Source organism: Grammomys surdaster, unplaced genomic scaffold (genome assembly GCF_004785775.1).
Source record: "Grammomys surdaster isolate TR1022 unplaced genomic scaffold, NIH_TR_1.0 130, whole genome shotgun sequence".
Taxonomy (NCBI): Eukaryota; Metazoa; Chordata; class Mammalia; order Rodentia; family Muridae; genus Grammomys; species Grammomys surdaster.
The window spans coordinates 6,476,276-6,501,470 of NW_021604588.1; the positions used below are offsets into that span (position 1 = coordinate 6,476,276).

The 25,195-nt window shown below is 41.9% G+C and overlaps 2 protein-coding genes, 1 long non-coding RNA gene and 9 other non-coding genes across 14 annotated transcripts in view; 10 read left to right on the forward strand and 2 right to left on the reverse strand.

Annotated features, from left to right (window-relative positions):
* Zbtb37 (zinc finger and BTB domain containing 37) overlaps window positions 1–11,079 on the reverse strand; it is a 16,850-nt gene extending 5,771 nt beyond the window's left edge. The window contains exons 1-4 of the mRNA XM_028760191.1: window positions 11,008–11,079; window positions 10,322–10,517; window positions 7,990–8,946; window positions 5,791–5,890 (exon numbers count right to left, since the gene is read on the reverse strand). Coding sequence (XP_028616024.1) covers window positions 5,791–5,890; window positions 7,990–8,918 — 1,029 coding nt within the window. The 5' untranslated portion in view covers window positions 8,919–8,946; window positions 10,322–10,517; window positions 11,008–11,079. The remainder of the gene's footprint in view (window positions 1–5,790; window positions 5,891–7,989; window positions 8,947–10,321; window positions 10,518–11,007) is intronic.
* Window positions 11,080–11,331: 252 nt separating this feature from the next.
* LOC114614566 lies at window positions 11,332–14,702 on the forward strand. Of its 3 annotated transcripts, none has more exons than XR_003710349.1 (12): window positions 11,332–11,425; window positions 12,002–12,054; window positions 12,232–12,260; window positions 12,452–12,484; window positions 12,748–12,778; window positions 13,036–13,063; window positions 13,310–13,349; window positions 13,481–13,501; window positions 13,692–13,745; window positions 14,179–14,200; window positions 14,385–14,443; window positions 14,623–14,702. It is a non-coding gene; the product is annotated as an uncharacterized LOC114614566 (long non-coding RNA). The 3 variants fall into 3 exon arrangements; XR_003710350.1 differs by having other exon boundaries at window positions 11,407–11,507; XR_003710351.1 differs by lacking the exon at window positions 13,310–13,349.
* Window positions 11,624–11,703, forward strand: LOC114615864. Its single transcript, XR_003710538.1, has one exon. It is a non-coding gene; the product is annotated as a small nucleolar RNA SNORD74 (small nucleolar RNA).
* LOC114616008 lies at window positions 12,097–12,159 on the forward strand. The gene has a single exon (XR_003710573.1). It is a non-coding gene; the product is annotated as a small nucleolar RNA SNORD75 (small nucleolar RNA).
* Window positions 12,302–12,384, forward strand: LOC114615826. The gene has a single exon (XR_003710525.1). It is a non-coding gene; the product is annotated as a small nucleolar RNA SNORD24 (small nucleolar RNA).
* LOC114615881 lies at window positions 12,899–12,962 on the forward strand. The gene has a single exon (XR_003710542.1). It is a non-coding gene; the product is annotated as a small nucleolar RNA SNORD44 (small nucleolar RNA).
* On the forward strand, window positions 13,168–13,233 carry LOC114615999. Its single transcript, XR_003710571.1, has one exon. It is a non-coding gene; the product is annotated as a small nucleolar RNA SNORD78 (small nucleolar RNA).
* LOC114615841 lies at window positions 13,545–13,628 on the forward strand. Its single transcript, XR_003710527.1, has one exon. It is a non-coding gene; the product is annotated as a small nucleolar RNA SNORD79 (small nucleolar RNA).
* On the forward strand, window positions 13,786–13,866 carry LOC114615889. The gene has a single exon (XR_003710544.1). It is a non-coding gene; the product is annotated as a small nucleolar RNA snR60/Z15/Z230/Z193/J17 (small nucleolar RNA).
* On the forward strand, window positions 14,245–14,322 carry LOC114615858. The gene has a single exon (XR_003710535.1). It is a non-coding gene; the product is annotated as a small nucleolar RNA SNORD47 (small nucleolar RNA).
* Window positions 14,479–14,555, forward strand: LOC114615834. Its single transcript, XR_003710526.1, has one exon. It is a non-coding gene; the product is annotated as a small nucleolar RNA SNORD81 (small nucleolar RNA).
* Window positions 14,703–17,606: 2,904 nt separating the features above from the next.
* Dars2 (aspartyl-tRNA synthetase 2, mitochondrial) overlaps window positions 17,607–25,195 on the reverse strand; it is a 29,959-nt gene continuing 22,370 nt past the window's right edge. The window contains exons 13-17 of the mRNA XM_028759080.1: window positions 24,140–24,292; window positions 21,710–21,928; window positions 21,408–21,518; window positions 20,384–20,459; window positions 17,607–18,491 (exon numbers count right to left, since the gene is read on the reverse strand). Coding sequence (XP_028614913.1) covers window positions 18,277–18,491; window positions 20,384–20,459; window positions 21,408–21,518; window positions 21,710–21,928; window positions 24,140–24,292 — 774 coding nt within the window. The 3' untranslated portion in view covers window positions 17,607–18,276. The remainder of the gene's footprint in view (window positions 18,492–20,383; window positions 20,460–21,407; window positions 21,519–21,709; window positions 21,929–24,139; window positions 24,293–25,195) is intronic.

Sequence of the window (25,195 nt, forward strand, 5' to 3'; positions counted from 1 at the left end):
AAAAAAAAAAAAAAAAAAAAAAAAAAACCACTTCAAAACTTTGAGTAAAGTCATACCACACCATGTCTGTGTACACACAGAAAATGATGCATTTTAATAACCACTGAACTATGATTATAAGAACCAAGCACTGTGATTAATCTCATTTAAACTGACTGAGGTAACACTGCAACTGAAGAGGAAACAAAGGAAGCACTGTAACTTTTGTAGTTTTTTTGATTTGAACTTTGAAAACAAAAGAGGGCTGGTGTGGTGGTTCAATGTGTAAACACTTGATAAGTCAACTATGGTCTTTAAATCCTAGCACTTGGGGATTCTAGGACAGTCAGGGCTACATAGAGAGACCTTGTTCTCAAAACAACGGCACCACCACATACTGCTGTCCCCCAAAAAGTAAAGTCTGACAACTTGACTTCAATCCCTGAGACCCAGGTGGTGAATATAGAGAACTGATTCCTACAAGTTGTCCTTTGACTTCCATACACACTACGGCTATGCTACATACATAGACACATGTGAGTGATACATAAACATAAACACACACATGCACACACACAAATGTAACTTTTTAAAATGGTATTTTAAAAAATAAACGAAAGAAGGCCATAAAATGGGTGCCTCTGGGTTTTCCCTATCCCACTTGGCAATTTCCTATAATATATACATACAAGGATATTTTGCATTGCCAAATAGCTATGCATTGCCAAATAACTCAATCAGTACTTGCTTCAAAAAACATTTTAAGAATTAATTATTTCGTTGGGCAGTGGTGGCGCACGCCTTTAATCCCAGCACTTGGGAGGCAGAGGCAGGTGGATTTCTGAGTTCGAGGCCAGCCTGGTCTACAGAGTGAGTTCCAGGACAGCCAGTGCTACACAGAGAAACCCTGTCTCGAAAAACCAAAAAAAAAAAAAAAAAGAAAAAAAAAAGAATTAATTATTTCACCAGCTCTTGCGAGGCAGAGGCAGGCAGATTTCTGAGTTCAAGGCCAGTCTGGTCTATAGAGGGAATTCCAGGACAGCCAAGGCTGCCTCTCAAAAAATGATCAAAACCAAAAGCAAAGCAAACACCACCAAAATGATTTCTCTTACTTTTTGTCAGTTTGATATATGACAGCCTACACTTAGACTTGTTTATAGCTCAGGCTGGCTTCAAACTTGAAGTGATCCTTCTGTCTCAGTTTCCCAGTGCTGGGATTACAGGGGTAAACTACCTGAAAATTTCTACACTTAGAAAACAAGTGTCCCATGTACTTCATATAGACTTCGAAGTTCCCCATCACTTCAATCTTAAATTGCTACCGGACACTAAAAGAACTGAAAAGAAATAAAAAAAAAATCACTAATGTTACTTAAAAGATCTTCAAAGCTGAGAATTATAGCTTTCGCCTTAAACTGGAGATTTCAAGAGCTACTAAATAATCTCTCATTTAGTTTATATATATATAAATGTATATACATATATATATGTATACACACACACACACACACACACACACACACATATATATATGGTTAAAAACAGTCAGTTCTCAAGGAGACTTCAATTTAGTAAGAACCACAAAAATCAAACAAACAGGAAAGGAATAATTGATGTGAGTTAGTAGAAATCAGGAAAAGTTAAGATGCTGGGGATTTTCTTCAGTGTACAGTGCTTGCCTTCCATTTCTCCCCTCCCGCAAAAGAGGAAAAATAATACACAGGGTGTAAAATGCTATAATCATGTTTAGAAGAAAAAAGAAAGATCAAAGAACACTGGACAAATTAGGGTACAGAAAACTTGGGATTGGGGCTTTAAGTGTACTCAGAAGAATGAGGAATCTCAGACTCAAAACAGAAAGAATCTGATGGAGTTATAGCATGCACTGAGAAGTCTACAAGTCAAAACAGACACTGAATGCTCATGAGTAGTGGGAAAACTGAGCTGGAGAGACTGTAACTTATTTGGAAAATTAGGCCAAGTATTTTTAACTTTCCAGTGGTAGGAAAAAAAAATGATTTTAAGAAGTAATTTTGGCAGTCTGTTCCAGATTCACCCTTTACAGTTAGAAAGTCAATTTTTTTTGTAAAGGCCTGTAGATTGAGTCCAGGGCCTTATACATTCTTTTTTTTGAAGACACCGAGCCTAGGTTTCAAGTCTTCAAGACAGGGGCTCTCCCACTGAGCTCCAGCTTCAGCATTTTCAATCCGTCAGATTTCTCTCTCCTCTTTTTTGGCTCATCCTAATGTAAGTCAGTCACTGAGGTCCTCCTGCCTCCAAGCCTGACAGCCTGAGCTGATTCCTAGTGACCCACAAGATGGAAGAGAACCAACTCCTCCAAGTTGTCCTCTGACAGCCACCTGCATTGTGGTGTGCACATGCACACACATACACAAAAACAAATAACGACAATAAAATATATAAAATTTTGCCTTGCTTTGGTCTTTTGTTGCACAGGAAAATAACTGGTAAATGGACTTACCATAATAAAATTTCTTACACATTAAAATATGTAGACATACTTAGTCCTTCTTATCCTTTCCAGACGGTATTTTCTAAGTTTTTTGTTTATTTGTTAGGGTTTTTTTTTTTTTTTAAACATTTATTAGGGCTTCAGAGATAGCTTAGTGGTTAACAGCATTTGCTGTTTTTCCATGGGATCTGAGTGCAGTTCTAAACACTCACATTAGGCAGACATCTTGGGTGTGTGTGCACACACATATACAAAAGTGAGAGAGAAGAGAGAAAGAGAGAGAATGTGTGTGGTGTGTATGGAAGTCAGAAGACAACTTACAGAAACCAGTTTTGTCTTCTAGACATGTGGTCCTAGGTTGTCAGGCTTAGCAGTAGCTGCCTTTACCCGATGACCCACCTCACCATCCTTAGACAGTATTACTTATATTGTATTTCTTTATAGACTTTATCTTTTGCTTTAATGAGGTAAATAGAATTTCCAATACAATCTCTATCCTAATTACAACTAAAAACTACATTTAAGCCAGGCATAATGTTATATTCTTGTAATTCCAGCATTTAAGAGCCTTGAAGCAAAAACAAAAACAATAAAACAAAAACAATAAAACAAACAAACAAATTTAAATCCTGGCAGAGTGGTACAAGTGGGCGAGTAAAGCAGGCAGATCTTTAACCTGAAGAGTTTAAGAACAGCCTGGATAACATACTCTCCCATCTCCCATGGGGGAGGATGGAGCTAGAGGTATGGCTCAGTAGTTAAAAGCATCTGTTGCTCTTCTAGAGGATCTGAGTTCTATTCACAGTACCCATAACCTCCTGGAATTCCTGAAGAGGTCTTAGGTTTGTTATTGTTGTGATAAGTCACTACGGCCAAGGTACTGTATACAATAAAGCACTGAATTGGGAGCTTGCTTACAACTCAGAGGGCTACTTCAGGATCATCATGGTGGGGAATGTAGAGGCAGACAGGCAGGCAGGCAGACATGGTGCTGGAGTAGTAGCTGAGAATTTACATCTGATTTGATCCTTAGGCAGGAAGCAGAGAGCCAGATAGCTTGGTTTGGGTTTTGAAACTTCAAACGCCACTCTCAGTAACATACTTCTTCCAACAAGCCCATACCTCCTAAAATCTTTCCACAACTAGGGACCATGCATTCAAATAGACCTATGGGGGCCATTCTCATTCTAACCACTGCAGGCACTTGTACTCATGTGTACACACAGATACACAGATACACCGATAATTAAAACTGAATCCTTCCCTTCCTCCCTTCTTTCCTTTTCTATGGAAAATGAAGAAAAGGGAAGGAAGATGGAAACTGCATTTAAAATCTGCTTAGTTAGAAGGAAAAGAAATCCACAGCCGGGGAGACAGCTCAGTCAGTAAGTAATCTATAAGGCTGTTAAGATCGGTCCTAATTACTGCATCTATTTGCATAACTAGTTACCTTTGTGTGTTATACCAGATTTGAGAGATGGGGAGAAAAGGCATTCCAATTACTTTCCCTCTTAGCTCTTAACATTTTCTCTACCATGCAATAAAAATCAAATCAAATCAAAACAAGCAAACAAAAAAACCCCAACAAAACAGCAAGGTGTACTGGAACACGTCTGTGTTAGGCGAGCGTGATGACCACTATACTACGGAAACACCTTGACTGGAACACGTCTGTAATCCCAGCTCTAGGGAGGTAAAGTCAGAAGGAGCATGTTTGAAGTCAGTCTGGGCTATGGAGACCCTGCCTCAAAACAACAAAAACCCCAAAACAAAAATTTAGTTTGTAACAATGCCTTACTGCTTTAGTATATCACTACACATAACAAATGTCCACTGGTTTGGATAACAAGATATTATAATAGAGGTTAAAAAAAATTAGCTATTCTTTAAAAAAAAAAAAAAAGACAGAATCTTACCTTGTAGCTAGCCTTCACTGGCTGGGAATTTGCTAAATAGATAAGGCTGGCTTTGAAATGACAGAGACCCATCCACCTGCCTCTGTTCCCCAGTGCAGGCATTAAAGTCACACATTATTATGCCTGGCAAGCTATACAATCTTAACTACTTGTATTTCCTTTTTAAGGACTAAAGTGTCTAATTTATTGTGTTCTATATGGTTTCAGCTTTGAAAAATCAATATTCAATGATTAAGATCTGTAAAAGACAAAAAAAAAAAGTCAACCAACCACTTACACTAGCTAAGGAGAGTTGGGAGATATGTTCTTGTGAGTTTTTGTTTTTAAAGATGGGGTTTTCCTCTATAGCCGTGGCTGGCCTTGAATTCACTAAGTAGCTCTGGCTGGTTTCAAATTTGCAGTAATCCTGCTTCTATTTCCCATGTGCTGGGATTACAGATTTGCATCACCACATCTAGCCTTTAGAACTTTGTAGTATGATGCAGTATGACTTAGGAAGCAAATAAACAAACAAACAAACAAAAAAAAGGAAGCAAATAAGGAAAAAATACAGAACTGCAGAGATGGCTCAGGTTAAGAGCACTGGCTGCTCCTCCAGAGAACCAGGATTTAATTTCCAGGTCTTATACAGCAGTTTATGACTGTTAACTCCAGTTTCAGGGGATCTGCTACCCTCATACAGACATACACACAGGCAAAACACCAATGCACATAAAAAAAAAAAGCAATAAATTATATATATATTTAAAACCCCAAACATACAGACATACACAGAAATGTGTAAGCAATTTGCTTGTTTTTTGTTTTTTGTATTTGTTTAGATATTATACAATCTAACAACTACACACACACACACACACACACACACACACACACACACGCACACATTCCCTACGTACCCCAAATGAAATTATTTTTAATCCAGGTTCTAAATGACCCAAGGAATAATATTCAGGAGTTAATTTTACTCTCAGGTTTACAGATATAGCTCTATAATCAGGAAAAAGTTCCACATTAAAAAAACAAAAAGCCTTAATTTAATGTGTAGCAGTGCTTTGCCTACATGTACATATATGGAACATGTGTGTGCCTAGTGTCTGCAGAAGTCAGGAGAGGACACTGGATCCCCTGGAACTGGAGTTACAGATGGTTGTGCACTGGGAACCAAACAAGGGTTTTCAGAAAGAGCAGTAAGTGCTCTAACCGCTGAGCCATTGTTCCACCCTCACACTGTTAGTTTTTTTTTTCTACATCTCAAACTCTAATTCTAGCCATGCTCCCAATCAAGATTAAGAAAAATTTAACATATATTAAATCCAGTATTTAACAGGGCCACTGTTGTTTCTCCTCCATCTTTCTTATTCATTTATTCAGTGATAAGATCTTCAACCACACAGCAACCCTAAGTTCAAGGCTACATACCTGGGAGCTAAGTTGCTTAGGCTCATCCATTCTCCCAGGAGACTCACTTCTGGCTCTGTGTCTTTCTGTCATGGAAACAACACTGCCGGAGGGACTAAATCTGTTGGAAAAGGAGCATAGAGGGGACCAATACAGAGTAGTGTCAAAGAACTTGAATGCTGTTTCTACTCTATCTTATCACTGAGGAATGGAACTAAATCAAACAGAAATATTTTCAAAGTGGCAAAGCAAGTAGACCAAATTGAAGATGAAGCTTTCTACTCTAGTAAGTACTGAAAAGTCTGTAGTTCTGTTTTCCTTTTATGAGCTACGCGGTCTTGCTAGGAATCCTTAGGTGGCCTGGCACTCACTACACAGGCTACACTCCAAGGCTACATGTTCCTCAAATTATAGCAATCCTTCTGGTTCAACCTCCCAAGTGCTAAGATTCAAAGCATGTTCCATGATGCCTGGAAATTCTGGCTCTTTTGTGTGACTGCTGGGGCTGTTCTTTCTCTTATGGTAACTTGTTTATAGTTCATATAGATTAAAGCTTTTCTTGTCTTTAAGATATACATTCTAATATAGTTCTAATGCAGGAAGACAACAGCTATCAACACTGGGGTTAAATATATTCTGTGCTAAAGAATATTTAGTTTATCAAGGTCACATGATGGAAAATATTCAAACGAAGACCACTTAAGTGGCTAAAAAATCATAAATGTCTACATTATCAGCTGTAAACTAAAGAACAAGTTAGTTGGTTTTAATTACTCCCAAGATCAATTTCACTTATTTATTTATGAGAAACGTGTGTAGAGGTCACATGATAATTTACTAGAGTTCATTCTCTCCTTCTACCATGAGTGTGCCAGTAGGTGAACCCAGTCAGTCAGGCTTGACTTTAGTGCTTTTACCCATTTCTGATTTATTTTAAACATGGAAAAGAACAAGCTAGCCTACAGTCTTAGTGCTTGGTAGCTTGAGGCAGGAAGAATGCTTGAGTTTGAGGTTAGTCTAGGCTACAGAGTAAGCTATAGGCCATCTTGAATTACCTGTCTCCAAAAAAAAAAAAGAACATGAGTTGGGCAGTGGTAGCCCCCCATTTAGTCCTAGCACTCAGGAGGCAGAGGCAATTAGATCTCTGTGAGTTGAGTTTCAGGCCAGCTTGTTCTAGGACAGGCCGCCGCCACACAAAGAAACCTTGTCTTGAATAACAAAAACAACCCCCTCAAAAACAAAACAACAAAAAAGTACAAATATCGTGACTTATGCCAGTAATCCCAGCATTCAGGAGGTCAAGGCAGGAGGACTGCCTTGAGTTCCAGAACAGCCTGAGCTACAGAAATCTTCTTTCAATAAATTAATAAGAAAGAATATAAAATATTACCAATCTAAACTAGTAACATTTTTTTCTTTCAGTTGACTAGATGAAAGCCAGTGCTATTTCCATCAAAAGGAACTCTTCTACCAGACTCAGTATATTAGGAAGAAACAGTGAAGGCCATAGGTCATTGCAGTACTGGTGAGGACACTCTCAGGCCTGGGGTAGTAGCAGCTTCAAAGGAAACATCACTAGGTGACACTTGAAAAACATTCAAAAAGCTTTTCTCTAGAAAATTACTCTAATTTGAAAAAGAACAATTATTGATGGTACTAAACTTTCTCTACTTTGGTAGGTAATGGCAAAGGGAAATACACAGTGCAGTAAAGAAAGTCAAACTCTGTAAGATGACCTACCTGTGTGAGAAACAGCAATGTTACCAGACCCCTGACAGTCAGCTCCCTGCCTAGAATGCAGAGAGCCCTGGCAATTACTGATCCTAGAGTGGCTGGCGACGCTATTCTGATTCACTGAAGTGGCTAATTTTACCATAGTTCTCATAACATCGTCAATATTTCAGATCCAGGAGCCTCCTGCATTGAAAATAATGCAAGTCTATTGACATACTTCCAATCTCCAAAAGGAAGTTGAATAAGATTATCAGGTAAGAAAGATGCCCTCTGTAACACACAGGGCTCATTTAATGATGTCTGTACAATAGCTTTAAATAGGGAAACAAAGATGTGGGATGGGAGGGGTTGGAGGAGGGGTAACCAGGAAGTGGGATATCATGGGATGGGGGGGTTGGTAGAGGGGTTAACCAGGAAGTGGGATATCATTTTAGATGTAAACAAATGGAATGATTAATAATAATTAAAAAAAGACAAAAAACTTACCTGTCAACCTCACTGCTGGTTGGCCGAGCGACCTTGGCTCCTGAAGACCCTAAAGTGTAACTTTCCTGTCCTATGGAACCGTGGCCTGTGGTGTCAATCACCATGGCTGTGACTTCCTCGGCACTACTTCCATCTTCTCCAGAAGGCTGATTCTCTGGCCCAAGCCACTCTTCCAGGTTTTCGGTTTTGATGTGCACTGCTCCAAGAACCCTAACTTCGTCTCCACTCCGGGGTCCCTGGTCTGCTATTCCTGTTTCCACATACCACTGTCCTGCTCTGTTGATTCGAAGAATGGGTTCCCTGCCCTCTGCATCAGAACTCTGTTCAATTATCTGAGGACTGGTGGACTCCTCAGGGGGACTGAGCTCTCTGATATCCAGCACAGCACTGACCTGTCCTCTCCAGTTTCCCTTTGAGGCATTATGCCGTGGACTAAGTGAGCGGTTTAGATTTGGTGTAGCCCTGTGAGACTCTGGAGGTCTCTCTTGATGCTTTGTCCTTGTTTGACTTAATTCTGCTTCAACCTCAGCCACATTAATTTTGAAGTGAATGCCCTCTAAGATCTGTGTACATTTGTCTATAATATGCTGCATCTGCAGAAAACTAGCAGCTGTTAGGTAGCTGATGATGTCTGCTAGTTGCAGGCATATCCGCCCTGTGTAACAGAAAGAAAGAAGTTGTTCAAAAACAGTAGGGTTCTTGATGACAGAAATGGACACAGAACTCATTTCATTCAAGGACATGTGATCCCGGAAATAAGGGGAGCTGGCGGCCAGCACTACTTTGTGAGCCCGAAAAGCTTGTCCTTGCACATTGACCACAATATCACAGAGACGGCCTTGCATTCGTAGCTGGTTGAGATGGCTCAGAACAGAGTTGCTGAAGTCAGGGATCTCCAATTGTATGTTCCCACTTTTCTCCATGGTCATGCCTGAAAGTACAGGCAGACATTCAACCCTGCTGAAAGAGCAAACCACAGTCTTAGTACTAGTTTGACTCCCTTTGTGCTTTCTAGTTCAAACATCCCTAAAACTTTAAAACCTTTCTACTAGTGCCAGGTACACGTATGTAATTTTAGCGCTTGGGACACCGAGGCAGGAGAATCATGAGTATGGGCTACATGAGTGAAATCTTGTCTCAGGAAGAAAAAAAAAATCTTCATATACAAAGAGATATCTTCCTTTATGTTTGGATGTAGAAACAGAATTGCCAGCTGGTGGGTTGTTAGTTACAAGGTCTTACTCTAAGGCTGGCCTCAAACTCCCGATCCTACCTCCTAAGTACTAGGATTACCGCAAGCTGCTAAGCCTGGCACAGGTGTTTTAGATTTCACAGTAAAATGTAATTAACACACAAAAAAGTGATTGCTACACTGGGAAAAATTCAAGCTATGCCCATACTTTATTAATAAGCTATATAGCATAAAGATAGGAATACATTAAGAGGGGGCATCAAACACATACAGGTTGACTATAATTTACATGCGGCACAAGGTGTTTATAAAGTGACTAACATCCTACATGAATGGCCACTATTATCACCTTTCCCCCTGAGACAGTGGCTCTCTGTATAGTTCTGGATGCCCTATAACTTGCTCTGTAGACCAGACTAGCCTGGAACTCAGAGATCTACCTGTCTCTGCCTCCAGAAATGCTAGAATTAAACCCCCACCCCGGGTATTTGTTTGTTTGAGACAGGGTCTACGTAGCCCAGGCTATTCCTGGAACTCACTATGTAGACCATCTGGTATCTAACTCAAAGAGATTTGATTGCCTCTGCTAAGATTAAAGAATGCTGGTGTTAGAGGTGTTTGACCACTATGCCAGACCAGGCCCATACTTTTAAGCTTACTAGTTTGAGCTCCCGCTTTTTGAATACAGGGGCTCTGAGGTGAATTGTAGGTTAGGAAACATTCCAAAGCCCTGTCAGCATTCAACTAACATGCAGAGAACTTGGGGCCTAGTTTCCAAAGTTACCAAAAACTAAGTAAATCTTTTTCTCCCCAACAAACTCAAACTTGGATATTCCAAAGTGGTGATGCTACTTTGATTGAGAAAGTTGGTCCCCCACAGCTGACAAAAATAAAGCCTGAAACTTCACACTAAAAGACTGTAACTGCATCAAATAGTCTTAATTAGTTGAGGATAGTTGGAATACACAATGACGTACGGATTTAGGCTCACCATGCATCCAATTCATCTCTAAATTTATAAGACTACACAGCACACCAGGAAGTTGTCCTGACAAGCTCACATTGTCACCTCGAATTTACAACACACTTATTGAGTAAACGCAAACACGGCTTTCAAGAAGCAACTTTAACCAATCTGACCTTTTTCCAAAGCGTTATTGTTTGTTTTGAAACTTTTAATCCATTAAGAGCCTCTGTCGATGCCATCACGAATTCAGATGTTTATTTTGGAGCCTACACCAGCGCCTTTTTGTTTGCTCTTTCCAGCAATTCCCCAGTGAGGAGGAAGCCCCTGGAGTAAAGTCTTTCTTTAGCGTCGGCACTGAAGGGGCGAGAGCTGTAAAAGGGAGAATCGGGAACGCTTGGGGTTGGCCAGTCAGGTACTGGGGGGGCCTCCATTAGTGTCAGGAAGCATGGGAAAGGGGGAGCTGGCTATGCAAGGAGGTGGCACAGATTCCGGGAAGCTAGAGAGGAGGAGAACCCCGCGGCAAGGGAGTTGCGGGCGCACAGGTGAGGTGCGGGAGGGGGAAGGGGGCGGCGCCCCGGGACTCGGTAGAGGGCGGCGGTGGCTGCCGGGGTGGGGGTGTGTCTGGGTGTGTCCCCGCCACGCGGGGTCCTGAGGGAGGGGCTCGCGAAGGGGGCGGGCCCGCGAGCTCTGCAGCCCCGAGCCAAAGGGGTGGAAGGTCGCCGAGTGCTTGGAGGGGAGGTGGAGCGGCGACTGAGCCGCCCAGGAGCAGGCTGCAACCCGGACGCGGCCAAGGAGCGTTTGGTATGGGCTAATGGGGCGGGGGTGCGGGGCCCGAGCCCAGTCAAGGAGCAGCACCTACCTCCGGGGGTGGAAATGGGCCGGAATGGGCCGGAACACCGTCCCGGAAGTGAAACCCCCCGCCCCCTCCTCCGGAGCGGGCGACGTGCCGGAAGGAAATCAGTCACCCTCACACCGCCCCTCCCCCAGCGCTGTCCTTGCAGGAGCCCCCTCCCCTCAGCCCTTACTCCTCAGGGGGGCAGAGGGCGGGCCTAACGTGCCCGCGGCAGCTCCGCCCTCCAGGCTCTCTGGGGCGTGGCCAGAGGAAAAATTTGAGGGTGTGAAGGAGGTGGGGCTTGAGGAGGAGTCTGAGGGCGTGTGAGGGGCGGGGTTTCAATGGACGTAGGGGGGCTGCCCTGCGTCTTGACGTCAGGAAGACTTTATATACTCGCCTCAGCCGCCATATCGGTCTTTCGGAGCTCGGCGGCGAGATTGGTCAGGTATGCGTGTTCTTGAGTATGTTATCGTTTCGGGCCTTGTAGGCTGAAGCACGGGAAGCTGGTGGAATTCTCGGGCCAGCAGGTGTGCTTAGTGTAAATCACAAGCTGTAAACTTGGGAAATGGGCACTGCGGGTATTTGTGACATAGAGTAGTATTGGATTTTAATATGGGAACCCTACAAAGACCACTCAGCGTGCGTATTCTTGCTATGATGAAGGCTATGTTGGTAGGGACAACTGACCTTGTTGATGAATACCAACAATTCTGATGGCAGAGCATGCTGAGTCACCTAGAGCGGCCTTTTGCACTTACTTGCTATTTTTCGGTATACCGTATGGCATGGCGGAATGCAGAGCCATGTCGGTGTGTAATTAGAGCTCACCATGCGGTTGAAGGCTAGAAACTGGCACTAAGTAGACCTTAGTAACAAAGGGAAGATTCCCTTTGTGTAGTACCTGGTCTCAGGACTTAAGTGTATTGTTGGATATGTGCATCTCACAGTGCCTATGTGAACTAAGTTCTCTTGTTAAGATTGATCAGTTTTTGTGAGATTAAAAATATTAACTCTTTCTTAGGAATGGCGCTGTGGACTAACGTGATGGGGCATCTGGTGGACTCTCACAGGCAGGTATGTCAGTGGGGTATCTCAGAAACATAATGAACATAAGAAAGCCCATGATGGTATGAGAGTAGTGGACAGAAGGGATTTCTGAAAAAACACCGTTCTGAGGCTTTAACTGGGTACTGCAAAGGGTGAATTCAGAGAGGAAGGGGACTGACTTTTATTCACATCTTTTATTTCTAGTTCTGTGGAGAAGACGGATGAAGACTAAAGTGAGTACTGAAATTTTCCTAGTCAGAAGTTGAAAGGGCAGTGCCACAATGATGACATCATATTTGCTACTCTTGACAGTTTGGATGACGATAGCTATAAACCACCATAATTATAACTGAGGCACACAGAGTAATGGTTTACGGGCTACTTACATACCTAACAGTATTTACATGAAGGCTTTTTCCAATAGGATTCATGAAGAAGCTGGATAACCGAAGAGCATGTAAGCAATTTTTTTGTATGCACATGACCCCTTTACAAGTAGTACCCAGTGGCAAATGACCACCCTCAATTGAATGTAGTTTCATGAAGGCAATTAGATCAGAATGGGTGGGAGATCTGAAGCCAAAACAGGGCATTGCAGTTTCTAGCTGTCTGACTAGGTGCCATAATTATGATACTTAGGCCTGATTTGGGGGACCCTGTTCCAACATCAAGTGAACAGAACAGGGCGGGCACCTTTTAACTATTTGTTTGCTATTGTAGGTGCTAGAACGGAAAACCAGAAAATAAAATGGTAAGTGAAACTAAATTTTAGAAGCTAAACAGGCCAAACAAATGGCTTGGCATTGTTGCATTTTTTTTTTGCAAAGTACTCTAGCCACATGCTGTCCTGGTCACTTCTTTCTGAACATAGCCTGCATGATGACAAGCAAAAGCTGACTAATGTGAAGATCTTAATTATTAGCTCTATCTGATGTTGGGCTTGCTTGGCATGTTTTGTGGGCCAAACTCAATCTTTTCAAGTGCATTAAAAGTCTCCATTTTTCTTAGGTGGAGTTTGAGGCTGGACAGTTTAAGAGTAAGTATGGTACATGTGATGGTCAGTACAAAGGGACTTGCAGCATGCATTGTCTTTGTGGATGTTTAGTTTAGATAGTATATTTTGAACAACACTCAGGGTTTTTGTAATGATGTTGATCAAATGTCTGAGCTGAAAGTAACTTGTAGACAATTTTTAACACTGAAGAACCCTGTGGCAGGGAACTAAGAATAGTTGAATGATGTCTATAGCATATTTGTAAGAGGTATTTTCTTTTAATTCTAGCTACTGTGGTTGCATGTTTTCATTTGGATGGCTTGCTTGGGTAAGAAGCCATTGGGGACCTTGAGTTCAAGATTTTTTCTATCCAGTAGAGTCATTTTGCAGTATTTCCTGCATAACTTGAACATGCATGTGCTATCGTCAGTACTAAATGGTGCCTTAAATTTTTTTCAGGTACAAATGATTTGAATAAAGGTAAGCAAGCATTGTAAACTTGGTAACTACTATATGAATAAGGTACTGTTAGTGATGACCAATAAAGTTAAACAGATGGGAATCTCTCTGAATAAGACTGAAGAATCATTGTTAAGCTGAAACAGTATTTAAGAACATCTGTCATTATATTTCATGTATCTATTTTCTAAATGGAGTGTAATCTCTGCAGGCATCACACATGGGTCCCGTTAACCGAATGCACTTGTGCAAGCTTAACACAATGGTAAGTGTATTAAAGGTACTTTCAACAATTCTCACACAAGCCGATACTGTGATGATAACATAGTTCAGCAGACTTAACTCTGGTGAACAATCATGTCTTTCGCTCCTATCTGATGTATCTGGCTTTAATAAATTATCCTTTTAAACAAGTTTTCATGAGTTCTCTAGTAGTAGAGGACACAAGATGGAGTCCTAGTGATTGAGGCCAAAGCCTAATGCTAAGGTTTCATGTTCTGTACCACTGACTTAACCCAGTGGGACAATTTTATTGTGGGAAATAACAGTTTCATATGGTATGGTGATTGCAACCATATAGTCTCAGGCTTCTTGGCAAGAGAATTGAGATGAACCCATGGAGACTGAAGACCCAAAAAATAGTGCAAAATGTCAGAAGATAAATGACTGCACTAATCAATTTTTTAATTTTCAAACAGATCCTTCCTTCTGAATTTCAAGGTAAGTCATCTTGTTTTTTTTTTATACATTGTAATGTGGCCTGTAACCAGTGATGTGATGATTCTGCCAAATGATACAAAGTGATATCACCTTTAAAACCGTTCCATTTTATTTCTGAGGTTACTATAGTAACAGATAACCTCTAACTATTCTAAGCCAGATGAGTAAGCGTTTGCTTTCTTAGGGCTCCTGTGACAACTGACAAGTGGACATATGCAGTGAGTGCACCTTTATGTTTCAGAGGTGAGAACTGAAAATGCTCAACCATGAACCTACTCCAGAATACATGATGATCTCACCCCAGCTTGAACTCTCTCACTGATTATTTGATGACAGTAAAAGATCTGATGTTCTGTGTTTTTAAGTTATCATTTAAGTTAAAATTGTAGAAATGTTTCTGACAACTATCTGTTGCATTGCAGGTCTCTGGATGAAGGCTAAGGAAGATGTGTCAGACACATTGTGCTAAGAATTTTGCCATTAAAGTACACTAACATCTGGAGAAGTGTGAAGTGTGCATTTTGTTGTGCTGATGAGCATATTGTGGGGAGTTCACATCAGAGACACTGGCTTTAAATGATGGTACTGGGTATGACTTAACAAGCACAAAGCCATGTTCCTGTTTGACATTTATTTAAATTAACAGGAACACTAAAGCTGGGTTTTACAGCCTGAATGCCTTAATCAGTTATGAAGTCTGAAGTAGTGGGTATACTAGCCCTTTATTTAAAAGGACTGGAGAGGGCATGTAGGGGTACAGGTGTAAATTTTGAGATAAACCTATAAGATAAAAGCCTGGGTTTAACTTTGCAGTCCTGTTACACTGGGAGCATTGTACCCCATGCCCAGCTAGGCCTTCCATTTTGCAGTTATATGCCACCATGCCTAACTTCCAAAGTATTTTAATTAGAAGGCACACTAAACAGCATACACAAATACTAAATCTTAAGGATGTTGCTCATTCTATGGTCTATTGGGTTCATTCTCGAGACTACTGAAAACTAAATCCCCTAATTTTTAAGCAGTAGACCATCTGGGTACCTGAGAAACAATGCTGGGTGTGATGGCCACAGAGGGAAATGAGTTGAGGCTATGCTGTTAAACAGTCTTGTAGATGTGGTCTTGATCAGGGATCCTGGTTGTGGGCATTGCTTCCAGACAAAATTTGTAGGTATTTTGCCACTGGGATGGAATTGAAAGGTGTAAGTCTCAGTACCTGGCAATGAGGACAGTCTTTCAAAGCTTAAGATCTGCAGTTATCCTTATTTCTCTGGTCAGATTAGCCATGGAATGCCTACACCTGGGTCTGAGGATCTGATGAACCATGTTTCGCGTGGTAATCGTTTCACAGCCAGCCCATCCTTTAAAAAAGTTTTCCATTTGTATAGAGGTCAGATACAGAATCTGGCTGTTACAAATAGGTCTAGTCATCTTGGCTGCCTGGTCTTTTTTGGAAGGAAACACGGTTGCCTTGGTATTAAGATTTCCATGTAGAACATGTCAACTGATACAAGATTCAGAGATTAGCCCACCTTTGCCTCCAAGTGCTAGCTAGCTAGGATCAAAAGTACGTGCTTACCAAGGCCAGCTATGAGTTAATTGGTCCATATAATTCCAGAACACAATAGCTAAGGCAGGGTTTTACTGTACTGCCCTGGCCCTTGTGAAGCTCAGATCTGTAGACCATCCTGGACTTGAGCTCAGATCTACCAGCCTCTGAAAACTAAGTGGTGTGCACCACCACTGCCTGCCTAGTTTTTCTTAACAATTTATTGGATATTTTCATTTCAGATGTCACACCCCCCCAAAACCCCCTGAACCCATTTCCCCTCCTGAGGATGTGCCCCCACCCACTCCTGCCTCTCTGCCCTCGAATTCCCCAACACTGGGGTATCCAGCCTTCACAGAACCAAGGACCTATGCCCAATAAGGCCACCCCCTACATATACAGCCAGGGCCATGGGGCCCTACCTATGTGCTCCCAGGCTGGTGGTTTAGACCTTGGGAGCTCTGGTTGGTTCGTATTTGCTCTCCCCACGGGGCTGCAAACCCCTTCAGCTCTTTCAGTCTAACTCCTCCATTGGGAACCCCATGATCAGTTCAACCCTTGGCTGTGAATATCCTGTATTTGTCAGGCTCTGGCAGTCGACAGCTATATCAAGCTCCTGTCAGCATGTACTTCTGGCATCCTTATCAGCTACTTTTGGTCTGCACATGGGATGGATACCCCCCCCCTTCAGTTGCTGTTCCCAGCTTTTGTCTTCATATTTGCTCCCTTGAGTATTTTGTTACTAAGAAGGACTGAAGCATCCACACTTCCTTCATGAGCTTCATGTGGTCTGTAGTTGAATCTTGGGTATTGCAAGTTTCTGGGCTAATATCCAATTATCAGTGACCAGCTAGGAGTCTGCCCCAGCAAAAAGAACCAAGTGATGGGCAGAAGGGGAGTGGTATTCTGGAGGGCAGGGTTTGGGTGGGTGATGGGTCCTGAGTGCCCTAGGCTCCCAGCTGCAGCTCTAGGATGTAGGGTTTTGGGGGAAGGTTCTTAACCCACTGCTCTGAGTGCAGTGGTTCCTCTAGGATGGGTAGCCTATTATTTTTATAGAGTCCAAAAGGGATAGAGATATCTTCCAAGTAGGGACTCATCTGCCTCCTTTAGTCCTTCCATTTCAACACCCTGAGCACTGTGCCTTTAGATTTTGTTGCGTATGGGTATGATGCTGGTGATTGAACTACTGAGCTGTGTACATTTCCATACAAGTGTTCTTCTACCACTGAGCTGCTGTGCTAATTTGATTAAGAATGGCCCCATAGCTGCCTTGCTTGGCCTTAGTGAGAGGCCAGACAAGACACCTAGTCCTGCAGTGTGTGTGTGTGTGTGTGTGTGTGTGTGTGTGTGTGTGTGTGTGTGGTGGTGGGGGTGTAGGGGCCCTGAGGATACTTAGGGTAGTGCTCTCCCTTTCAGAGAAGGGAATAGATGAGAGGGGATACTGATACACTCAGACATTCAAATTAGTTACTAGAGAGTAGCATTTTTTTTTTTAAAGGATTCAGATTAAGTTTGTCACTGGGGGTGGGCAGTAAAGTTTCAAGAGCCCCTTAATCCCAGCACTTGGGAGGCAGAAGCAGGCAGATCTCTAAAAGTCTGAGGCCAGCTTGGGCTATAGGAGAGAGTTCTAGGACATTCAGGGCTACCCAGAGAAACCTTGATTTGAAAAGCCATAAATAAACAAGCCCATGCCAAGGAAACCTTGTCTTGAAAACCATAAGTAAGGAAGCAAATAAGCTTGTGCCAGGCCCAGTTTTTCTTCCTGCTGCCTGCAGGTCAGGACATAGAATTTTCAGCTACTTCTTTACCATGTGTTTGCCACCATGCTGATAACTTAAGCCATATCTGAAACTATAATCCAGCACCAATTAAATGCTTTCTTTATAAGAGTTGCTTTGGTTGTGATGTTTCCTCACAGCAATAGAACAGTGACTAAGACAGCTGTATTTTCAGCCCTGCATTACAGTATTTCAAATCACATATCTCCCACAAATGTTACCTCATGATTCTGGCAACAAGAGTCCTGGACAAGTGTCATTCACATTATATGAGTAGCTAAGAGACATTTGTAACTTGCTCAAGGTGCAACACAATAGGATTCTGTTACTTGTACTTTTTTCTTTTTATTCTACTATACTACTTAGAACATTCTTTATTTGGTTCTAATGAGGCTAGATGAACTGAAACCTTGCTGTATTAACTGGCTGCTCTACAGAGGCGGTCATTTTCTTGCATTTCATATCCTCGTCCTAAATAACTTATCTGGGTATAGAAACATGCTTAGAAAACAGGAAGATCTAAAAACTCCAATAAAGAGATTTTTTGTTTCATTTTAACAATTGTCTAATTAAAAAACTTCCATAGAACTCCCAACCACAGAAAGTTCTAATGGTACATATGACCAAATCAGAACTGTGTAGCTTCTGTTTCTTACTAGGTAATGATTCCTTCTACACAGAAACTTATTCTAAAGTCTGTGGCAGGTCTGGATCTTATTTTAGGTTTGGGGAAGCAAACAAGGCAAAAGTTAAGAGCTCAAGTGTTTGGAAGGTGTAGCAGATGCCCTCTCCTCTTCTGAGTCTGTTGGCCATAAGACGTGGATATGGTATGGCTTCAGCTCTTCTGCAGACACAGAGTCTGGAGCATTGCTCATAAGGTCATGTCCTCGGTAGGATTTAGGGAAGGCTATGACATCTCTGATGCTGGGTGCTCCCGTGACAAGACATACCAGTCTGTCTAACCCTGTGATGTAAAATACAAAGTGAACATGATGAGAAATGTATAGCTACTTAGCTCCGAAAATAATTCTCCCCTCCCCCTCGGGGGGAAGAGGGGGACAGTCGTCAAGACAGGGTTTCTCTGTGTAGTCCTGGGTGTCCTGGAACTCATTCTGTAGACCAGGTTGGCCTTGAACTCAGAGATCCGCTTGCCTCTGCCTCCTGAGTACTGGGACTAAAGGCCTGTACCACTACCACCACCACCATCATTACTGATGTGCTTTTTATTTTTTTATTTATTTTTTTATTTTTTTTTGAGACTATGTAGCTCTGGCTGGCTTAGAACTTTGAGAGATATGCCTGAAGGCTGGGGTTAAAGACATGCACCACTACTGGCCTTGATCTTTCTTTAAAAGATGTAGAGTTTTTTTTTTTGTTGTTGTTGGTTTTTTTTTTGGCCCTGCTTCATGCATTCTAGACAAGCGTTCTACCACTGAGCTACATCCTCAGGCCTGTAGAGAACTTACATTAATTTTTTGGTTCGTTGTTTTTCTGTTTTGTTTTTGAGATAGGATTTCATGTAATCTAGGCTGGTCTGGACCTCTTTCAGATATTTCTACTATTTTTATTGTGTGTGTCTGTGCAGGTTCCCACACAAGGTCCCCTAGGACTGGAATTACAACTGTGAGTTGCCTGTTACAGGTGTCTGAATTTAAGTTCAGGTCATATCTGATGCACATAACAAATGACTGGTAGCATGCACACACGGAATCAGGTCTGATGGGGGTCCCAATGGGTAAATGGACGTGAGCTCCCACCTCAAACTGACACTCGCTTGCAGAGGAAAAAATTAGCTTTCTCTAATTGAGTCTCTGGGTATATTAACAACACTTAATGGTAGGCTCCACACTCTGCAGCAGATGGCAAACACAAAAGAACCCAGTAGTCATCTTGTAGACTTTTGCTTTGTTTGGGCATTCTTTGTCTTGCTGGTCTTTTGCTTGTATATTATGGTTTCTGAGTTTGTGTTTTTATGGTGTGTGTGTGTGTGTGTGCGTGTGTATACAGATTTTTCTTTTTGTTTTTCCTTCTAAGATGAGAAAGGAAGAAGGGAAGGAAGGAAGGAAGGAAGGAAGGGTGGAAGGGAGGAAGGGAGGGAAGGTGTGGAAGTGGGTAGGTAGGTGGGGAGGTGGGAAGGATCTGGCAGAAGTTGGAGGAGGAAAAGCTGATCAGAATAAATTGTATGATATTTTTTTTGAAAATATTTAAAAAACAATTTAATTAATATTTATGTACATTAGTTTTTGCCTGATTATGTATCTGTGTGAGGGTGTCAAATACTGTGGAACTGGAGTTATTGACAGTTATAAACTGCCATGTGTGTATTGGGAATTGAACCCGGGTTTTCTGGAAACCAGCCAGTGCTCTTAACTGCTGAGCCATTATCTTTGGCCCCTAATTTTTTTTTCTCCAATTTAAAAATCAGCATCTGCTGGGCGGTGGTGGCGCACGCCTTTAATCCCAGCACTTCGGAGGCAGAGGCAGAGGCAGGCGGATTTCTGAGTTCGAGGCCAGCCTGGTCTACAGAGTGAGTTCCAGGACAGCCAGAACTACACAGAGAAACCCTGTCTCGAAAAACCAAAAAAAAAAAAAACAGCACCACCATCACCACCACCCAGGCTCTCTGCAGGAGTAATAGGCACTTTTTTGTTGTTGTTGTTGTTTTGTTTTTAAGGGTGGGGCTGGTGTAGATCTTACTGTAGTCTTGGCTGACCTAGAATTTGCTACATTGATCAAGTTAGCCTTGAATGCACAGAAATCTGCCTGCTTCTGCCTCCCAATCCCTTCCCCTTAAACCGAGAATCTGAATTTGAGACCCAGTGCTATGGGATGGAATTTAGTGCACAGACTGTTTACCTAAGGCAATTCCTCCATGTGGGGGTGCCCCGTAGTCTAAAGCCTGAAGCAGATGGGAAAGCAATTTCACATCTTCCTGAAATGCAAAACATATGTTATTTGTTTAAGTAGAAACTGAAAGTCCTCTGTCATAATGTAACAGTAAGTACTAAGGAGAAAGTGAAGTTCAGGTTAAAAATGACAGGACCCAAACAGTGATAATGCATGGGGGGACGCTCTAAAAAAAAGAAAAACAAAACAAAAAAACCTTCAGAGAGCTGCAGTTCAGTGGAATAGACAAGCCACTCCCCTGTATTCCAGCACTCTGGAGAAGGCAGGAGGATAATGAGTACCAGCCTAGCCTAAGTCATAAAGCAATAACACAAAACCAAACACACACAAAGGCCGGCCTATTTCTTCCTCTTAATACTATCACTCACTGGAAATGACATTTTAGGAGTTTGGTCTCAAGAGCCATCCTTCAGTTCCTGCACTACAGGAGACAGGGGTTTGGTAGGCCAAGCTTGACTCAAATCCACAACTCTACCTCAGCCTCTTGAAAGGTGAGATTTCAGGCTTGTGCCACCATGTCTGGCTCTGAGCTTTGTGACTTAGGCATATACCTGCTGCCTCAGTTTCTCATCTTTAAAATGAGAATAATGAGTATCTACTTACAGAAATTACTGTGAAGGTTAAATAACATGCCAGTGTATCTGTGGGTGTGGGTTTTTTTTTTGTTTTTGTATTTGAGTCAGGGTCTTGCTATGTAGCCCCAGGATGGCTTGGAACTCAAGGCAATTCTCTTATCTCAACTTTCTAACTTGGATTTATATGCATGAGCCACCACATTTGCCTGTGTAGCATATAGTCCCTGGGACACAGTAAGCATTGATGAGCAACTGTTCTTAGCATTTACTCTTCCCAGTGCTACATAAAACATGAAGAGAAGCTGACATTCTGTACCTAGTAAATTCTCCATTTAAAATAAATGTTTCATAAAACAAAGATGTGGATAAAAAAGGAAAAGTTAGAAGGCATCCCATACCTTTAGCAATGTTTCCAGGATGTACCTCTGTAGCTGTGCGTCATGAATTCGGACAGAACCGCCTCCTATCTCATTGCCATTTAAAACCAAGTCGTAGTGTTGGCCACGAACCTACAAAATCACAGAACTTTTATGTTACAGAAAATTCCTGGCTTTCAATTCTATAGAATAAAGACATTGTACCTTAAACACAATTTATTAACAGTAGGCTCAATTTTTATCTGTGGTTCTCCTGAGTAAGTCTGAAAGTTCTTTGCATCTATTTTGATACTTCCTTTTTATTTGGAAGACTGGGTCAGTACCTTTTCCGGCTCAGTATAGAGGAGGTGAATGTCACTGGAATGAGGAGCAGTAAATGGGTGGTGGGCTGACTCCAGCTCTGTGGGACTCTCTTCCTTGGCAAGGAAGAGTGGAAAGTCAACCACCCAAAGGAAAGAGAACACTGCTGGGTCTCGGAGCACCATTCCTCTCATCTCCAAAAGGTCTGCACACTCTAGCCGTAACTTTCCCAACAGAGAGCACTGCAAACAAAAGATACAAACTCTTAGCTTCTTGTCAGAGTGGGCATCAGATGACGCAACCTAAATTCTTAAGACTGGCCAATAAGTAGATAAGACACTTTTTCTCAGGAGACAAAGATATGAGGATGATCTGATTGCCAGATAGATAACCACAAATGACCATCAGCCAGGGCTGCCTGTATGAGCACCTCATATCCCAGTGACCAGGAAAACAGCTCCAGAGCCTTACAGACCAAGCTTGGAGCCTGTTTGTTGACTTACTAATTTCTCTACATCCCATCATAAGTAAATGGGGATAAAATACCTACTTCAACACAGGGTTATTTACTCACTAATTTATTTATTTTTTTCCCAAGGCAAGGTTTTTCTGTGCAGCCTTGGCTGTCCTAGAACTTGCTCTGTAGACCAGACTGGCCTTGAACTCAGAGATCTTCCTGCCTCTGCCTCCCAAGTACTAGGATTAAAGGCATGCGCCATCACTACCTGGTTCATTATTTATTGAGATGAGGTATTGCTTCATTTCCCAGGTTGGTCCTGAACTACTGAACTCAATCCTGCCTCAACCTCCTGAGAAGCTGGGATCACAAGTGCACATGGTTATGTCTAGAATAAAATTGTAAAGTTAAATGAGACCAAGTACATAAGATATAGAACCCAACACAGTATGGGGGTGCCTGTTTCTGAAGGTGAGGATCTGATGAATGTCTGACATGCACTTAATCAGAAAATATTGGCTGTTATCAGAGGCAGAATGAATTCTGAGGGCTGAGAGGTAAAATGCTTGTCAATGGAAACATGGGTACCTAAGCTTGGCTTTCCAGCACTCATGTAAAAGGCAGATGTGTCTGTGACTGGAGCATTTGTGGGGCAGAGACAATGGATCCCTGGAGTAACTAGTCTAACTAATCAGAACTCCTGTTCAATAAGAGACAATGCCTTAGAAAGTAAGGTACAGATTGAGGAAGACTACTCAGTATTAACCTCTGGCCTTCACACAGGCTCTCATGTTGGTACACACCCACACATACACCACACACTCATCACACACATACAGAATGGGAATTCAGGAAATAGTAATGGCTTAGATCTTATTTTTCCACTTACTAGCTATGCTACTATAAGGAGACTTAGCCTCTGCACCTTACTTTTCTTTCTCCTTCCTCCTTGATCTATTTTCCTTCCTCTCCCTGATTCTCTCTTGAGACATAGTCTCAGCTATGTGACCTAGGTGGCCTTTCCTCCTTCCTAGGCCTCTTGAATGCTGGGATTACAGGTATGAACGGGCATGCCCAGTTCTATGAGTTTTTTTTTTAAAGGTTTATTTATTTTATATATGTAAGTACACTGTCGCTGTCTTCAGACATACCAGAAGAGGGCATCAGAACCCATTACAGATGGTTGTGAGCCACCATGTGGTTGCTGGGAATTGAACTCAGGATCTCTAGAAGAGCAGTCAGTGCTCTTCATTGCTGAGCCATCTCTCCAGTCCCAATTCTATGAGTTTTAATATTCATGTTTCACTTGTAATGTTTTGTAGATTTCACAAGGCCCTTTCAAACTACATCTACTTTCCTGTCTATTCCCTGACAAAAGTGATTGTTAGTGCATAGCTGCACTTAGCACCTGTAACTGAAAAAGCCCTGCCTTGACTGTACCAGTTGAGGGGTAGCAGCCCAGTGCTCTGAATTGTCCCTCCATAGTCTTAGGAATGCATTGGGTACAGAGTTTGTAACTACTAAATTTCTTTCTTTTGTAAACCTTCAAAATATTTTTTCATAGTTGTATTGATTTCCAAATGAGTCAATTCTGATATGAATAAGGCCAATTAGTTAGTAACTAATGAAAAGACTCCAGTTTTAAGATTTTCATTTTGTGTGTGTGAGAATATAGTGCATTATAAAGTACTGTTGGGCAGTGGTGACACACACCTTTAATCCCAGCACTTGGGAGGCAGAGGCAGGAGGATTTCTGAGTTCGAGGCCAGCCTGCTCTACAGAGTGAGTTTCAGGACAGCCAGGATTACACAGAGAAATCCTGTCTTGAAAAACCAAAAAAATAAAAAAATTAAAGAAAAAATAAAGTACTAAAAGACCTTTACATAATGACTTTTGCAGAGCAGCCCTGCTTTATGAAGCTAACATTCCATTTTAAATATAACGTGGGGAAGAGGCAGCCTCAGCACAGGCCACGCACTTAGACAATTTTCCTTACTGCTTTCTCATGTCCCCCAGCAGTCAGTAGCACCATGTCTTCTTCTTGTATCTCCATCAGTCTGGTTAATTCCAGTCTTTCCTCCTCCGTTATGAATTTAGCAAATGGTGAACTCCAGTTCTTCTTGGCATTCAGGAATATAGGTAGGACTTCCTGGATAAAGAAAAAGGCTTACTGATATATTTTTCAAAAATGAGATGGATTTGTTTTGACTCAGTACAAAGATTTCTTGTTCCAAGCAGAAGATAACTTACATGATTGTCTTAGTCAGGGTTCCTATTGCTTCAATGAAATATCATGACCAAAACACAAGTTGGGGAGGAAAGGGTTTAATTTGGCAAACACTCCATATTACTGTTATCATTGAAGGAAGTCAGGACAGGAACTCAAGGAGGCAGGACCTATTCTAGAAGCCATGGAGGGGTTTATTGCTTATTGGCTTGCTCCTCATGGCTTGCTCAGCTTGCTTTCTTGTAGAAACAAAGACTACTAGACCAGAAATAGCCCCATTCACAATGTGCTGGGCCTTCCCTCAGTGATCATTAACTGAGAAAATATCTTAAAGCTGGATCTCAAGGAGGCATTTCCTCAAATGAGGCTACTATTTCTCAGATGACTATAGCTTGTGTCAAATTGACATAAAAGCAGGCAGTTCAATGACACTATCTCTTTTTCATCACCAGTCCTTTCAAAGTGAGACAAAATACAAATTTTTAAAGTTAGTCCTAGAGTATAGGTCTTTAAGCCCAGCTACTCAAAAGACTACAATGGGAGGACAGGAGGCTTGCACTTTCCTGAGACCTGCCTGAGCTACAGAGTGAGTTCAAGGCCAACCCATACAACTTCGTGAGACTCTGTCTAAAATGATGAAAAATAAAAGGAGGGCAGAGAATATGACCGATCAGTGGTTGAACACTTGCCTACTGGAGAGAGAGGCCTAGAAACGTCTGTGACCTTTTCTTTGTTTTTACTTCTGGCAGATTGCAAGTGAATGGAATAAGAATGACTGAGATGAGGCCATTGAGCTTGCTCCACGGTAAAGGTTTGTGGCCTCCC